The sequence below is a fragment of the Ochotona curzoniae genome, unplaced genomic scaffold (genome assembly GCF_017591425.1).
Source record: "Ochotona curzoniae isolate NIBS_2020 unplaced genomic scaffold, NIBS_Ocur_1.0 scaffold_1037, whole genome shotgun sequence".
NCBI lineage: Eukaryota > Metazoa > Chordata > Mammalia > Lagomorpha > Ochotonidae > Ochotona > Ochotona curzoniae.
The window spans coordinates 32,380,677-32,398,643 of record NW_024467083.1 but is presented as its reverse complement, the minus strand read 5'-3'; the positions used below and the strand labels follow the sequence as shown (position 1 = coordinate 32,398,643).

General features: G+C 45.9%; 1 protein-coding gene across 2 annotated transcripts in view; it reads left to right on the top strand.

Moving 5' to 3' along the window:
* NUP210L (nucleoporin 210 like) overlaps positions 1–17,967 on the top strand; it is a 107,256-nt gene that overhangs the window by 68,457 nt on the left and 20,832 nt on the right. For both annotated transcript variants that reach the window (XM_040998940.1, XM_040998939.1), the window contains exons 19-27: positions 4,291–4,395; positions 4,606–4,707; positions 5,961–6,089; positions 6,784–6,911; positions 8,793–8,925; positions 11,714–11,776; positions 12,153–12,332; positions 12,649–12,729; positions 12,817–12,948. In XM_040998940.1, coding sequence (XP_040854874.1) covers positions 4,291–4,395; positions 4,606–4,707; positions 5,961–6,089; positions 6,784–6,911; positions 8,793–8,925; positions 11,714–11,776; positions 12,153–12,332; positions 12,649–12,729; positions 12,817–12,948 — 1,053 coding nt within the window. The remainder of the gene's footprint in view (positions 1–4,290; positions 4,396–4,605; positions 4,708–5,960; positions 6,090–6,783; positions 6,912–8,792; positions 8,926–11,713; positions 11,777–12,152; positions 12,333–12,648; positions 12,730–12,816; positions 12,949–17,967) is intronic.

Genomic DNA, 17,967 nt, shown 5'->3' with positions numbered 1-17,967 from the left:
TGGAATTCTGGGCTCTTGACCTTGTCTGGCCAGCCCTGGTGCGTTCAGACGTTTGGACAGTGAACCAATGATTATCTCTCTCTCTCTCTTTCCTTTCCCCTTTCTGTCAGTTTCTCTTTTTGCCTACCACAAGCCCTCTCTGTCACTCACCCTTTCAGATTAAACAATTTACATATAAGACTTTTCATTTTTTTTTACTTGAAAGGCAGAGTGACAAAAAAAAAAAAGAGGCAGAGGGTGGGGAAAGACAGAAAGCAAGATCTTGCATCCTGCATTTCATTTTCCAAATGGGCACAACAGCCAGAGCTGGGCTAGCCAAAGCCAAGAGCCAGGTCTCCCATATTGAGCCTATCCCATTGCTGTCCCCAAGCACACAGCAGGGAGCTGGGTCAGGGTGGAGCAGCCAGGATTAGAACAGATGCACATGTCGGACAACAGCATTGCAGATGGCAGCTTACCCTGTTATGCTACAACATTGGCCCCAAGGCTTTTCTTTTAAATCTGAAAATTATGTACTTCTGTGATTCTCTTACCTTTTCTTTCTTTTTAATTTATTGTATTTTTTATTATATTTACACAGTTGAGAAAGATTCATGCCCATGTGGACCACTGATTAGGATGAGAAGGGTCAAGGATCAGGGGAAAGTGGATGAGACCATTGTTTCCAGTCTGTTTTTCTTCTTCCTGTAACTGGAGGAATGGGCAGGGGAGAAAGTAAGAAGCTGCACCAGCATCCTAACCACATCAGTACCCGGGGATGGCACATGGCCACCCAAAGCCATCTCAGGGTCCCCAGTGCAGAGCTGTTCCGAGGGTTCTGCTCCAGTGCTTTCAATAATTCTGAAATACTGTTGATTTCATTGCTCCAAGGATGAGGAAATCCTCCCAAGATCCTTTGGCTGGCATAGTCCATCTTAAGGGTCTCCATTCACCCAGATATTAGCTGAAAACATTTGGCTGGAGTAGTTTTCCAATTTGTTCCGCCCTTCATCCTCTGCTATGGTGTTAGATGTCCTCTGCAGGCCCCAATGGATGCCATACCCCCATATGCGTCTGGGTATGCTGCCTACTGCTATGTCTTAGCCATTGAGGAAGCCCAGTTCTGACACATGCACTCCACAGTCAATCCACACATCCTACAATTCTCCCCATGATTGGAGTCCTGAGTCCAACAGTTCAGTTGGGGGGATTTCCAAAGAAACCTTGTCAGAGGTGACCCCAGACCTGGCTCTTGTGTGTGTTTGCCATTATGGGATCCAGCTCAGTCCATCATTCACATCAGCCTATGCACAAAGGGGTGGTCCCAGCTGCTGGGTCAGATCTGTCTCCAACCCCGTCTCACACAAAATGATGGATGCTATGGCCCAGCCCAACCCTGCCCACCACAGCTTGGCCCTCACATACACCAGTGAGAGCTGCAGCCCAGCTGAAGTAGCCCCTAATACCCCTAAAAACCTACCCCTAACCCTGGTTCCTGTGCTTGCCAGTATATGCAGCAGACTGGTGCATTCTGTTCCATACTTCATTCAGCTCTCATACAGATCAGTGGGCATTTAAGTCTAGTCAGTCCAGCTACCTCCGCTATCTAGCCCATACTCATGCCAGCAGGTATCATTGCCTGTATAGCCAGACCCACCCCTAGCTCTGGTTCTTATACTCACCAGTGGGAATTACAGCCTATCAGAGAGGTGCCACAGTTTCCCTACTGGGCCCACTCTCAGTCCCGGATCTTGCATTCTCCAGGTGTTTCTGCAAATCTTGCACTCATCAGGTGATTCTGCAGTCTAGCTTGACAGAACTTGCCCCCAGTCCCAGCACTTGCCAGCTGATGCTGTGACAAAACTCAACCTTGCTACACATATTCTGACTCATACATGCACCAGTAGACATAGTAATTTAATCCAACTTGGCTCTCCCCTAAACCTGTTCACATGCAGGCCAACAAGTGTTGTAGCTCTGCCTAGCCTGGTTTGCCCCCAGTCCGAGACCCTACACATTACCAACAGGAGCAGTGATCCAACAAGGGAGCACCCACAGCTCCCAAGCTGGTCTCGCCCACCCCCATCCTGGGTCTGACATGTGCTGGAGGGTACTGCAGCCCAACCCAGCCTGTCCTGTACCTCATCCTGAATCTCAGATCTGCCAAAGGGCATTATGAATTGACCCAGCCTGGCCTACCGCCAGATCTCAGCCACACATCTTCTGATGGGTGCAATAACCTGACCTGGTCTGGGATGCCCCTTGCCTTGATTCTTGTGTTCACCTTCAGGGACTGTGTCATGACAAAGGAGTTCACCAAGCTCCTCTATCAGGTCTCCTCCCAGTGGCAGATTTCGTGTACACCACTGGGTCATTGGCCTAGGCTGACTTAGTCCACCTCCTGTCCTGCCAGGAAAAGGCCTTGCCTGACCAGCCCACACCCCTTCTGGTTCTTACTGTTGGGTGCTACAGCCCAGTCATACTTGGTCCATGCCCAGACAGCTCTCGTGTGGTTCAGCAGGTGCCACTCCTAGACTAGCCTATCCTACACCCACTCTGGCTCTCATGAGCACCAGTGGGTGCTGGAGTCTGGAACACCCCAGACCCAATGTACATGCATGCTCCGAGATACTATAGTCATGTCTAGCCCATATTGCTGCCCCGATTCTGGCTTTTGTGCTCACCAGTGGGAACCACAACCCAGACATGGCATCCTCCTTAGCTCCCCAAACAGGCCTGTTGGCAGCCATATATTTTGTTTGTGCCAGTGGTTGCTCTGACCCAGCCTGGCATAACTCATCCCCCAACTTGCCCTTTACTGTCAGATACTGCAACCTAGCCCTACCCAGTCTTCCCCCATCCCAGGCTCATGCAAACCAGTAAGTGTGATAGTCTAGCCCAGCATGACCCACACTGCAGCCTGGCTCCTGCACGTGCCAGTGTGCTAAGCTTTGACCCAGGCCCTGCCCACCCACCCCATTTGCCACCACACCAGAACCAACCCACACACTTGCCAATAGGTGGAGCTGCCTTGCCCAGCCTGACCAACAACCAGGCCTGAATCACATGCTCACTAGCGGAAGCTAATACCCCACTAAGGGAGTTTCCTGGGTTCCCCCACCAGCCCTACTCCCAAACCCAGATCTCACATGTGCCAGCGGGTCTTAGGCATCTATCAGGCATACTCTGTCCCCTCTGTCTGGGCCTTTGTATGAGCTGGTGGATGTTGCAGCCCAGCCCACCCCACATCATGTTCTTGGATGCACCTGCAGATGTTGCAACCTGGACCAACCCAGCCTGTATGCAATCCCAGTACCCATGAGTGTTGGAGGATTCCATGGTCATGCCTAGCTCAGCCCCTTTACTATCCTCAACTATTGATCAAACCAGCAGAATTACAGTTCCATAGGAGTGAGTCCACATATCCCCCATAGAATCTGCCCCCAGACCTGGTTCTCTCACATGCTGGTTAGTGTCGTGGCACAGCCTAGCAATACCCATCCCCTGTTCCAACACTTGCTGGTGGGTGCTATGATCTAACCCTATAGGTAGGCCCCCAGCCCTAACTTCAGTGTGTACCAGTGGGTGGTGGTCAGTGGTAGTCCATGCTAACTGGTGCAGCTCAGGTCTCCCATGTGGGCAGATACATCAGTCTGACCCAGAAAGGTCCTCCAGCTTTCCCACTCCAAACTGCTTTGTGTCAGCTCACTTGCTTACCTGCAAGTACAGTGGCCTTGTTGATGGAAGGCCCTAAGAAGTCATTCCTCACCTGCAACATACACCCTCCATGGCCTCCCTCCCACAAATCCCCTTACCCCCTTCCCTGAGCAATCCACAGTTCCTGTGCTCAGGAGCACATGGGTTCACTGGGCCAGTCTTCCAGTGGGGTGGGGTGCTGGTCTGGAGCTCTGACTGCCCACTAGGATCCCAAGCTGCTGGCATGTGTGCTGGCCTGAAACCCTACCCCTCCACCCAAGATCCAAGCGCAAAGTTCCTCAAGCCCAGTGCACCATCACACCATACCAGCATGCTAACCTAGGATTCTCTCCTCCCCTCCCCCCACCCTACCCAGGACCAAACACATGGGGAAATCCCCAGTCTCACTCCCCTGCTTGGGCGTGAGCCCCCAGGTCCCCACATGACCCTGCCAGTGCCATTCCCCAGGCCCCCATTTGCCCACCCACACTGACACAACAGCAGACCCCCACACCAGCAAGGAGTTCTCTTACCTTTGACACTTGAATGAGTACTGGAATTTTCTCTTGCTAAACTGAGACATGAGAAATTGTATGGTTCTCTTGACATTTCTAGGAAATTTCCAACTTGCCCAGATCTGCAACTGTGGAACTGCTCCTGGTAGATGATGTAACTGTACTACCTAAGAATGCTACCATCTACAACCATCCTAATGTGAAGGTAGAGCTCTATGGGGCTTGTTAAGGTTATCATACTGGAGGGGAAAATTAAGAGTATCCTTAAAAGTTATACTTCAGTACCCATAATTTATATTGTGTCCATTGACCTTAATATTTTAACCACAAATTCTTTTAGATAAGTAGAAGTTATTCTGTCCGGGTTATGTATAAGCTGAAAGTAATAGAACGTTGCTGTCTGACTGCTCCATAGGAAACATTCACCCTTGTGGAAGGATCTGGTTATTTTTTAGTCAACAGCAGTGAGCAAGACATTGTCACCATCAACTATATGGAAGCAGAAAGTTCTGTCCAGGTGAGTTGTGGAGAGAGTCCCAAACTGATGGTCTCAGGCCAAGTTCATTCTAAGGGATGATTTAAAAAAATCTCATGGAGTTGGCTTCAAGGCTTAGTGGCAATAAACTACTACCTGCAATGTATGGGTGCCAGTTTGAGACCTCGCTGCTCTCCTTTCAGTCCATCTCCCTGCTCATGTGCCTGGGAAAGCAGCAGAGGATGGCTCAAGTTGGGTCCTTGCACCACATGGGAGACCCAGAAGAAGTTCCAGGTTCTTTGTCTTAGCCTGGCCCAGCCCCAGCTGCTGTGGCCATTTCAGGAATGAACCAGCAAATAGAAGCTCTCTTTTTATCTATAATTTTGCCCTTCAAATAAAACAGTAAATCTTTAGGAAAAAAAAGTAAGAATTTTTAAAAAATCATCGTGTATTTAAAACATGTTATGAAAATAACATTTGCTTTTCTTAATTTCTTTGTCTTATATAGATTCTTCAACCAAAAAAAAAATTTTTCCTAAAGCCTGCTAAAATACTGGGCAAGTTTTGCTCCTAGATGAATAAATAGTTTAGGAGACACCTAGTAAGATTTCCACTAAAATAAACCCAAGTTTTTTTTTAAGCTTTAAAGTACAAACCTGTGCAGATATTTAAATGTACTATTGATTTTATAACTTGAGTATATCATGTTTTCAGCCAGAACATGAAAACTAAACATATTAACCCACCTCCACAGACAGTACACCAAAGAATTTGTTAGTTGACCTACTGTAATGAAATAATATCTAAAAATAACATTTATATGCATATGTCTTTCTAATAGCTCAAAAGCTTTAACTATAGATTATTTAAAAAAAGAAGAAGAAGAAGACAGGTAGGAGGAGCAGATGAAAGGTGTGAAAATCATGCTATTCAGAGCTGTAGTACCAAGAAGGCCGGGTGGACTGTTGGTCGTCCCCCAGGGCTGATGGTGGCTCATATATGTGGGCTTGTTTTCCATCTTGAAATCCTCTCCTCACCTGTAATTATAAAACTGGATGTGTATGTTAGCTTCTGCTGGAAATCAATCAACATAAATTCTGCTCTGTCAGTTAATGTTTGTTAAGGTACATTGCTATGACCTGAAGCATCAGAATAAGGACACAGACTTTGAACCTTCCAGTGTTTCATCTCCAAGGAAGTGACATTGCCATCACATCCACTTTGAGTGAAAACAGTTCTGATTTTGCTTGGACCATGTTTACTTGCCTGCTCAGCTGCTGTTGTCTTCCTTCTAGTTAATTCCAGTACATCCTGGATTTCTCACCTTGGAAGTCTATGATCTTTGCTTGGCCTCCTTGGGCCCAGCAACAGCTCACCTCAGAGTGTCAGACATACAGGAGCTGGAGCTTGATCTCATTGATAAGGTGAGAGATGTTTGTGTTGTCTCAGGCATGAAGCAAGTTTTATTCTCACTGCCCAAATACACTCAGTACGGTTTCCGCTTTGCTACTCTGTGTGGATGGCAGGCCTTTTGGTCGTCATCATAGAAATACCTGTCCTTAAGAAATAACATTACTGGGGACTGGTACGGGGGCCTAGCAGCTAAAGTCGTCACCTTGAATGTTCCGGGATCTACTTTGGGCGCTGGTTCTAATCCTGGCCGCATCACTTCCCATCCAGCTGCTTGCTTGTGGCCTGGAAAAGCCGTGGAGGATGGGCCAGATCTTTGGGATCCTGCACCCTCGTGGGAGACCCAGAGGAAGCTCCTTGCTCCTGGCTTTGGATCAGCTCAGCTCCGGCCATTGGGACCCCTTGGGGAGTGAGCCAGTGTACAGAGTTTCTTTCTCTCTGTCTCTCCTTTTCTCTGTAAATCTGCCTTTCCAATATAAATAAATACATCTTTTAAAAATGATGAAGAAACAGAAATAGAATGTGAAGGAACAATTTAAACAATACACAGAGATCAGGTTTATGTGATCAAAGGCTCACCAGGAACCTCATGAACAACAACAACAACAAAAAACAAAACTGTTGCCTAATAGAAGTTAGACAGCCCTGGGCAAATGGCATACCTCAACTAAACATGGACTAAATGAAGTTTTCTTTTTAAACTACTAGGTTGAGATCAGCAAGACTGTACTAGTGACTGTGAGGGTTCTTGGCTCTTCCAGACGTCCATTTCAAAATAAATACTTCAAAAACATGGAGCTTAAACTTCAGTTGGCTTCTGCCATTGTCACCCTGACGTAAGTATCATTTCAGTCCTTTCTCTTCATGCTTGGTATCGTGAGCCTGGTAGCCTGATTAGTTGCTCTTAGATTATTTCAGATTTTCTCCTTTCCTTTTTCTGGATGTGGCAGTCGCAGCCAGGCAGAGAGAGATGGAGAGTAGCCTTAGGCTGGCTAGTTCTCTAAATGCCCCTCAGCCAAAGGAACCAAGAATAATGCAACTAGGTCTCCCGAAAGCGTGTCCATTGGCGTAAGGCTAGGATCAGGTGCACACTGAAACGTAAGAGCTCCAACATGGGATATGATTGTCTTAACAAGATATTAGCCCTGCCACTCCTTTCCTTCTGTGAAACAGTAAATTTCAGTCTAAAACTGACTTTTCATTTTCAACTCTACAAAATACTTGAGATTCTCAGGTGTTTTCTTTGGGGATTAAAATCATGTGTATCATTAATATTTCTGTTTTAATATGTTCCAGTACGGGATATCAATATCACGAGCAGCAGCTTAAACCTGCTGTGCTACAACATTGGCCACTTTTTTTTTTTTTAAGATTTATGTACTTACTTAATTATAAAGCTGACTGATAGAGAAGAAAAGAGAGAGACCAAGAGACAGACAGACAGAATCTTCCACCCATTGGTTCACTACCAAGATGTCTGCCACAGCCAGCCTGGGCCAGGCTGCAGTGAGGAGCTCTGATACCCTCCAGATCTCCCATGCAGGTAGCAGGGGACCAAGTACTTCCTCCGCGTACAAGAGCAGGAAGCTGCTAAGGTGAAAGCAGAGCAGCTGGGGTTCTAACTGGCACTGTGTTATCAAATAAAGAAATCCCTAGTGCTGACTTCAACAGATGTGGCACAACAGAAACTCCAATATTTCTTTTTTAAAATTTATCATTGGATGATAACCCCTGAGGTTGCTTCAAGCCAAGGGATCATCAAAGATCTATTTAAAAGTGGAGGTGCTGGGACTGGCGCAGTGGCCTAGCGGCTAAAGTCCTCGCCAGGATCCCATATGGACGCTGGTTTTGATCCCGGCCACATCACTTCCCATCCAACTCCCTGCTTGTGGTCTGGGAAAGCAGTTGAGGATGGCCCAAAGCGTTGGGACCTTGCATCCATGTGGGATACCTGGAGGAAGTTCCTGGCTCCTGGTTTCGGATCAGCACAGCACCGGCAGTTGCAATGTCTCACTTGGGGAGTGAATCATCGGATGGAAGATCTTCCTCTCTGTCTCTCCTCCTCTCTGTATATCAGACTTTGTAATAAAAATAAATAAATCATTAAAAAAAAGTGGAGGTGCTAGGGCCCAGCATGATGGCGCAATGGCTAAATTCTCACCTTGCAAATGCTGGGATCTTATATAGGTGCCATTTGGTATCCTAGCAGCTCCACTTCCCATCCAGCTCCCTGCCTGTGGCCTGGGAAAGCAGTCAAGGATGACACAAAGCTTTGGGACCCTGCACCCATGTGGGAGACCTGGAAGAAGCTCCTGACTTTGAATTGGCTCAGCTTCGCCTATTGCAATCACTTGGAGGAGTGAACCAGCGGATGGAAGATCTTTCTATCTTTCCTTCTCTCTGTAAATCTGATCTGCCTTTCCAATAAAGATAAATCTTGGGGGAAAAAAAAAAGATGCGGAGGTGGGGTACGGGCATTCTCTCTACAAATGGGGAAATAAGAGATTCCAAGACGTTTAGTATTCACAGGTTGCCTGTTTACATTGCTTTTTTCCTTCAGAGCTTTAAAACAATTTTTTGCCCCTCAAGAGCTTCCTGCCATTACCATGAAATCTGTCTTGGCACTCTCTTCTCTCTGGAAATGTACAAGTCTTTTCTTACAGTTCCGCCTATCCAGAATTAAACCTATGAACCTATACACACACGGATCTTTGCAGGCTGATGGAGGACCAGGACGAATACTCTGAAAACTACATCCTTCGAGCTGTGACTGTTGGACAAACCACACTTGTAGCTATTGCCAGAGACAAGGTGGGGAGAAAATTCACGTCGGCTCCTCGGCAAATTGAAGTAAGGAAATGATCTCATCCAAAATGTATGCCTCATCATATTTAACACTGTGTATCTTCTTCTGTTGAGTTTGCACAAGTTGAGAATCAATTGACTAAAAAAAATGGTGTTATATATATATATATATACACACACACACACATATAATGATAATTGCCTAAACCTTGAACAATTTGTAGTGGCTTTTTTTTTTTTTTGGTCTCTGGTTTTCTGTAAAAAGTAGTGCAATGCTTGTAGAAATTTTGGCGAGCAAACATCATTAAGATTTCCTTTAAGGCTGCTGTTCAGGCTGAGCTGCTGCTTGAGATGCTGGCAGCCTGTATCTGAGATTCTCAGAGTCCCGCTGCTCTGCTTCTGACACCGCTCTCTGCCAAGGTGCCTGGGAACGCAGCGGGTGGGGACCCAAGCCCTTGGGAGACCGGCTGGAGGGCTCGGCTCCCGATTTCCGCCTGCCCCAAGCCTGGCTCTTGCAGGGCGTTTAGGGAGTGAACCAGCAGGTAAAAGCTAGCTCTCTGTCACTCTGCCTTTCAAACAAATAAATATTAAAAAGGAAAAAAAAAAGCACGGATTTGTACTACAACAAATAAAAATGAGAGAAATGAGGGGCTAGTGTTATCATATACTAAGTGAAGCCACCAATTGTGATCCCAGCATCCTATAGCAGAGCGCTGGTCCAAGTCTTGGCTGTTCTGCTTCCTATCCACCTTCTGTTCATGTGCCTGGGATGGCAGAGGATGATGTCCAAGCTTGGCCTAGTCTGACCATTTAGGGGAGTGAACCAGTGAATGGAAGATTCTCTCTGCCTTTCAAATAAATAAATGTTAAGAAAAAAAAAAAAAAAGAAAAACTTTCATGTATCTTCTTCACTTTTTCCCCCTGTGCTTAACATGGAAAAATCACACTTTTATCCAAAGTATTGTCTTATGTCTATTAAAAATTACCGATAAAACTGGGCAATAGGTGCCTGAGAGCTTGCTGGTAAAAAAAAAATTAGGACCCAGTGTGGTAGCCTAGTGGCTAAGGTCCTTTGCCTTTAATGTGCCAGGATCCTATATCGGTGCCACTTCTTTTTTTTTTTTAACTTCTTTTTTATTATTATTATAGTTTTGATAATCATTACATAGTTAAAAAGGTTCAAGGGCTACAGGAAAGTGGGTAAGACTATTATTTCTACATTGTTTCCTTCATGTATCTGGGGGATATTAAGGGAGAAGTCCCACCTAGTCTCCCACTCCCACCCATCCCAGGTCCCTGATGTGGGGCATGCTCCTAGGGTCTTGCTCAAGTGGTTTTGATAGTTCACCAGTTATGAATCACTGCCAGTCTCACCACTCCAAGCACGATGAGGTCATTGAAGAATCCACTGAGTGACATAGTCCAGCATAGAGTCTCCGTTTGCCCAGTTTTTTCTTGCCAACATATAGCTGAGGTGGTTGATTGACTTGTTCTGTCTTCTGTCTTCTCATGGTTAGCTCCTCCATCAGAACCTCTCCCAATGTCAGATTTTGTGATACCAGGGGGTCCATGAGCCAGCCATACTCAGTTCACCTTCTGTCCTAGCAGGAACAGTGACTTTTCTTAACTGGCCTTCAATCCAATCTGGTTCTTACTGTTGGATGTTTCAGCCCAACCACAGCTGGTCCATACCCCATACAGCTCACACATGGCTCAGTAGGGGTTGAGACCTAGCCTAGTATGACCCACATCTACCCTGGCGCTCCAGAACACCAGACTGTGTTGGGGTCTGGCCTTTCTTGGTGCATCCGGTCCCAGTCCACACTTGTGCTAAGTAAGACTACAACTGTATGCTGATCAGCACGGAGCCCCCATTCCAGCACCATGCTCCTTGGTGGAAACCTCAACCCAGTTAGGGTGACCCCTTAGCTCCCCAACCATGTCGGTTCCCAGCCACAGATCGCGTGCATGCCAGTGGTTGCTCTGACTCAGATTGGCACAGCCCATCACTTGTCGCGACCCCTGCCTTAGACACTGTGGCTTAGCGTCCCCGGCTCACGCAGACCAGTAAGTGCAAGAGCCTAGCTCAGCATGACCTGTGCTCCCTCCTGGTTTCTGATTTTGCTGTGGCCTAAAGTTGGGTGCCAGTTCTAATCCTGATGGCCCAACTTCCCATCCAGCTCTCTACTTGTGACCTGGGAAAGCAGTTGAGGACAGCTGCTTGGGGAGTGAATCATCTTTAAAAAACAAACAAATAAATAAAAAGTTCATTCTAAATATGATTTTTTAAATATTTATTTTATTTTTATTGGAAAGTCTGATATACAGAGAGAAGGAGAAACAGAGAGGAAGACCTTTCATCTGTTGATTCACTCCTCAAGCGATTGCAATGGCTGGAGTTGAGCTAATCTAAAGTCAGGAGCCAGGAGCCTCTTCCAGATCTCCCGTGTGTGTAGGGTCCCAATGCTTTGGGTCATCCTCAACTGCTTTCCCAGACCACACATTGGAAGGTGGATGGGAAGCGGGGCCACTGGGATTAGAACTGGCACCCATATGGGATCCTGGGGCATTCAGTACAAAGACTTTAGTGGCTAGGCTACCATGCCAGGCCTGTAAATATGATTTTAATGGTTATATTTACTCCAGTAAATAGATATATAATAACATACGTAGACATTCCCACTTCTTAAATAAGTTAAACCTTTTTGCTATTATAAATAAAAATAGTAATGTCTTTGTACATGGCTGGAAGTTTTCCTTACCCTAAGGTCATGATCATTTGTTATGAGACAGGCTGTTTCAGTGATTGTTGCTCTTTATTTTCTCCTTCAAGGTGTTTCCTCCGTTCAGACTTGTTCCAGAGAAAATGACACTGATTCCAACTAACATGATGCAGGTAATCCTAAAGGCAAAACATAAGATATACCTCCTCTCTCTCTTTTTCTCCCTCTCTGTTTTTATCTCTCCTCACATACACACCCATCCTTTCTTCTTGTTGGCTTCCCCTTATCTACTCCCAACCAAACATAACAGAATCTGATAATGAGTTCCCTTGGTCCTTAATGTACGTGCTATCAGCTATCTCTTGGAATCCCATGGATAATTCTCAGCATTTCCATCTCTTGCGTGTTTGAGCTTATATGGGATGTGCTCCGCAAGAAGCTTGGAAGCTTGGGGGGAACTGAAGAAGTCAAGTTGCTTGGATACAATATTAGGGAAACATATGTGACTTCTTGATATTGTAGGTATTTAGTGGCCTGTTCACATTCTAGGTAATGTCTGAAGGCGGCCCCCAGCCCCAATCCATCATTCACTTCTCTATCAGTAACCAGACCGTGGCTGTTGTGAACCGGCGGGGACAAGTCACTGGGAAGGTGGCTGGCACAGCTGTGGTCCATGGCACTATCCAGACAGTAAATGAAGACACTGGAAAAGTTATTGTGTTTTCTCAGGTATTTTCTCGTTCTAAGAACGAGATGCATACTGGGAAAGGGTGGGATTAGTGATGATAAGCATCTAAGTAGCACAAGAAAACCCAGTTCGTCCCATTCACCTTGCATTCTTTTAACCAGGCATGGAAAATAAGTGATCGATACTGAAAAAAAACTACATAGAGTATTGGCGTTCTTGTAAGACATGATGCTTAAGGAATTGTTTCAAAAAAAAAAAATATCTATGATATGAGGTTTTTGGTCCAGGCCAAAAACTACAAGCCAGCCATTGTAAGCATCCTCTTAGGCTAAGCTTGTTCTCCGCCCTGTCGAGCAGGATGAAGTGCAGATCGAAGTTGTCCAGCTAAGAGCTGTTAGGATCCTGGCAGCTGCAACCAGACTCATCACAGGGACTGAGGTCAGTGTGCTGGCTGGTCCTGGGGTCGCTGCTCTAATAATGCCAGGTGGGGGAAAGACATAGCACAAGACCACTGCTTCTTTCCAGATGCCTGTTTATGTCATGGGAGTGACCAGTACTCAGACCCCTTTCTCCTTCAGCAATGCCAACCCAGGGCTCACATTCCACTGGTCCATGAGTAAAAGGGATGTGTTGGATCTAGTACCCAGGCATTCAGAGGTATGAGTTTTCTGTTTATTTTTACATCACCCTAGGTATCTTAATGTCAAATGTGTTTTATTTCATCATGTGTTTTAGATTGACTCCCTTTCTAAACTCTACAGTATGTTTATGTATCCACTTTTACAGTGGCTCTGTCACCCTGAAAACCTGCATATTTACTTAGTTCAGGATGCCCACAACACATATTGGAGTGCCAGTTCTAGTCTTGGCTACTCCACTGCTGATCCAACTCCCTGCTAATATGCTTGGAAAGCAACTAGTGATGGCCCAATTACCTGTGTTCCTGCCACCTGTATGGGAGACCCAGACACAGTTCCTGGCTGCTGGCTTCAGCTTGGCCCTTCCACTTTGCAGCCATGTGGGGAATGAACCAGTGAATGAAAGGTCTCTCTCCCTGTCATATTTCTCTTTCAGCCTTTTATATATAATCAAGTTTTTTTATTTTATTGGAAAGTCAGATACACAGAGAGGCGAGAGAGAGGAAGATCTTCCATCCAGCGGTCGCTCCCCAAGTAGCTGCAATGGCCAGAGCTGAGCTGATCCATAGCGAGCTTCTTCTGGGTCCCCCACTGGGTCCAGGGTCCCAAGACTTTGTTCCGTCTTCAACTGCTTTCCCAGGCCACAAGCAGGGAGCTGGATGGGAACTGACGCCCACAGGAGATTCTGGCACATGCAAGGCAAGGACTTTTGCCATTAGGCTACCACGCCAGGCCCTATATATATATTCTTTAAAGCTCCAGATTTTGAGTAATCATATACTGCATGAGGTACTGTGGCTTAGCTCAGACAGCCCTCCCCCAGACTCAGCCCAGATCCATGAAGCTTTAGCCTTTCCTTCCAGTTAGTTTGTAGCACTCTCACATCTCTCTCCTTTCCTCTATCCCCAAACCATCTCCTCTAAGGCTTAGGCCCTCATTTCACTCGCACAGGGTAAAACAATATTGTTCTAACTGTTCCTTCCACTAATAATCATGGACACACCATATGCAGCTTTTTAAAAAATGTATTTATTTAATTTATAGATGTAGTAAGAGAAATAAATGAATTAACATTTGAAAAGTATTCAGAACAGAGTCTGGTAAACACTTAAGTACTAAGAAATGCTATATGGAATTACTGCTATATTGGTGAAAAGAACAAAGATATTCACAATCAGCTATAAAGTTCAATAGCAGAAAAGGATGTTGAACATTATGGAAAAATTATTCACATTTTTATTTCTATCAGAAAGTATTTTCTCCTTTTAAAAATTAATTTAATGCATAAATGATACTATATTCCTGTTAGGGAAATATGTACTCTAAAAATATCATTTGTGTGTGTTCATTTTATTGAAAGGCTGAACTGTACAAAGACAAAGAGCTTGCCCACTTTCTGGTTTACTCCCCAAATACCCACCTCAGCTGGGCTGAGCCAGGCTGGAGCCAGGAGCTGGGCACTCAGTCCATGTCTCTAGGCAGGTGGCTTGAGCAGCACCTGCTGCCCCCCAGGGTGCACGTGAGCAGGAAGCTGGAGTAAGAAGTGGAGCTGGGACTTGAACCCAGGCACTACGATGTGGCTGTGGATGTCTTATGTGGCATCTGAATCTTTGTCTTAGAAAGAAATAGTAAGGGCCCAGCATGACAGCCTAGTAGCTGAAATCCTCACCTTGCAATCACTGGCATCCCATATGGGCACTGGTTAGTATCCTGGCTGCTTTACTTCCCTTCCAGCTCCCTGCTGGATTTCCACCTTCCTGGGAAAGCAGTGGAGAATGACCCAGAGCCTTGAGATCCTGCATGTACATGGCAAACCAGGAAGAAGTTCCTGGCTCCTGGCTTTGCATCAGCTCAGCTCCGGACATTGTGGCCACTTGGGGCATGAAGCCTAGATGGAAGATCTTTCTCTCTGTTTCTCCTTATCTCTACAAAGCTGCCTTTCCAATTAAAATAAAATCTTTGAAAAATTTTCTATTTTTGGAGCTGCCACCTGTAATACCAGCATTTCATATGAGCGCCAGTTCGTATCCCTCCTGCTGCACTTCTGATCTGGATCCCAGCTAATGAATCTGGGAGACAGCAAAGGTTTGCCCAAGTACTCCAGCCTCTGCCACTCATCTGCGAGATCTGAAGTCCAGGAACCCAGGTTCAGCCTGGCCTGCACCAGAATGTGTTTTATTTTTTTTAACATTTGTTTTATTTTTATTGGATTTATTTATTTTTATTGGAAAGACAGATATACAGAGAGGAGGAGAGACAGAGAGGAAGATCTTCCAGCTGATTGTTCACTCTCCAAGCGGCTGCAGTGGCTGGAGCTGAGCCGATCCAAAGCCAGGAGCCGGGAGCCTCTTCCAGGCCTCCCACGTGGATGCAGGGTCCCAAGGCTTTGGGCCGTCCTCAACTGCTTTCCAGGAAGAGGGTTGGGAAACGGGGCCACCAGGATTAGAACTGGTGCCAATAGGTATGTGCAAGGCAAGGACTTTAGCAACTAGGGTACCGTGCTAGTCCCTGCACCAGATTGTTATGGAGTTCACTAGCAGGTGGACAGTGTCTCTTTCTAACTCTAGCTTTCAAATAAATAATTTTTAAATCTATTCATATCTTTCTAACAGTATCCTGAATCTGTAGCTTAGAGTGGTAGGGTCTGCTTCCTGTACTTACCAGAGCCTGGTTATAGTTCAAATGGAGGAAGGTCAGAGCTATACTTAGTTGAATACAGTCCAGTGTAGACATCTGGTTTTGTGCAAAAGGAGGGAATGGTCTAGGCCCTCGTTTCTGTTAAATCTCTGCCTTCATTCCATTTTCTTATGTAAAGCACCAGCATTTTCTCCAGCAGAAGAAACCATTGAGAGTAGTGCAAATGTTTTATTTTTTTTCTAGATTTATTTATTTTTATTGGAAAGACAGATATATAGAGAGGGGAAGAAACAGAGAGGAAGATCTTCCATCCAATGATTCACTCCTCAAGTGGCCACAACAGCTGGAGCTGTGCCAGTCCGAAGCCAGGAGCTTCCTCCAGGTCTCCCACGCGGGTGCAGGGTCCCAAGGCTTTGGGCCATCCTCAACTGCTTTCTCAGGCCACAGGCAGGGAGCTGGATTAAGTGATGCTGCCGGGATTAGAACCAGTGCCCATATGGGGTCCTGGCACATGCAAGGTTAGGACTTTAACCATTAGGCCACTTCGCCGGGGCCACATGTTTATTTATTTATTATTTATTCATTGCCTCAGATGATGCAGAGGCAAACTAACTGTTGATGAAGCAAGCAATGGAAAGGTGTGCAGGGGCTAGCACGACAATGGATAGGCACATTTTCTAATTTAAAAACAAATAAATTAATTAATAAATCTTTAAAAAAGAAAGTGGACACTCCTCTTCCTTGACTCCTTCTTTCCTACCATGCTGAACCCATCGCCTCACTTCTCTTCCCATCTCAGCTCCTATTGTCTGAGCTCGTTTTGGAAATCACTGCCATCATTTCCATTTGTTTATCAATGGATTGACTTTTTATGTATGTATTGACTTTGAGATGACGTAAGGAAGACTCCTTGGGACGCTTGCCATATTTTTTTTAATTTTTAGAGGATTTTTAAATTATTATTAATTGAAATACAGTTATAGAAAGAGCAGAAAAGACAGACAGATCCTCCATGAACTGGTTCGCTTCACAAATGGTCAGAAAGGCCAGGACTGAGCTGATCCGAAGGCAGGAGCCAGGAGGAGCTTAATGTTGGTCTCCTGCAAGGGTGCAGGGTCCCAAGCACGTGAGCCATCTTCTACTATACTCCCAGGCCACAAGCAGGGAGCTGGATGGAAAGTGGAGCAGCTGGAACATGAACAAGCACTTGTATGGAACCTCAGGGTGTGCAAAGCGAGGATTTGGTCATTGAGCAACCACAATGGGCCCTGTAAGTCTACCTTACAAAAATATGAAATACATCTTTTTTAAGACAATTTTTCTTTTTTCTTAAAGATTTTTTTTTTAATTGCAAAGTCAGATATACAGAGAGGAAGGGAGACAGAGAAGAAGATCCTCCATCTGCTCATTCACTCCCAAAGTAGCCACAACGGCCAGAGCTGTGCTGATCTGAAGCCAGGAGCCCGGAGCTTCTTCTGGGTCTCGCATGAGGGTGCAGGGCCCCAAGGCTTTGGGCCATCCTCGACCACCCTCCCAAGCCACAAGCAGAAAGCCAAATGGGAAGTGGAGCCGCAGGAATTAGAGCCAGTGCCAATGTGAAATCCTGGCTGATGCAAGGCAAGGACCCCAGCCATTAGATTACCACTCTGGGCCTAAAAATATAAAATAAATCTTAAAAGAATAAATGGGGGCCCATCACAACAGCCTAGTGGCTAAAACTTCACCTTGCTAGATCTCATATGGGTGTCAGTTTGGATCCCAGCTGTTCCATTTACCATCCAGCTCCCTGCTTGTGGCCTGGGAAAGCAGTAAATGATGGCCCAAAGCCTTGGGACCCTGCACCCATGTGCGGAATCCATAAGAAACTCCTGGCTCCTGGTTTCAGATCTGCTGAGCTCTAGTTGTTGTGGCCACTTGGGAAGTGAACTAGCAGATAGAAGTTCTTTCTCTCTGTCTCCTTCACTTTTTAAGTTTGACTTTCCAATGAAAATAAGTAAACAAAAAAAATAAAAAGGAGTCCTGGCAGCTGCATTTCCATCCAGCTCCTCGCCTATTGCGTGGGGATGCAGCAGAATCCCAGGCTCTTGGGCCCCTGCACCCTGTTCCTGGCTTTGTACTAGCCTGGCTTTAGCCATCGTGCACATTTGCAGAGTGGACCAGCAGTAGATCTCTCCCTTTCTTTGTCTCACTTTCTCTCTGTAACTCTGCCTTTCATAAAATAAATCCTTTTTTAAAAAATGAGAGTGCTGGGCCGGCACAGTAGTGTAGCAACTCAAGTCCTCACCTTGAACACACCAGGATCCCATATGATCCCGGTTCTAATCCTGGTGGCCTCACTTCCCATCCAGCTCCCTGCTTGTGGCCTGGGAAAGCAGTCGAGGACGGCCCAAAGCCTTGGGAC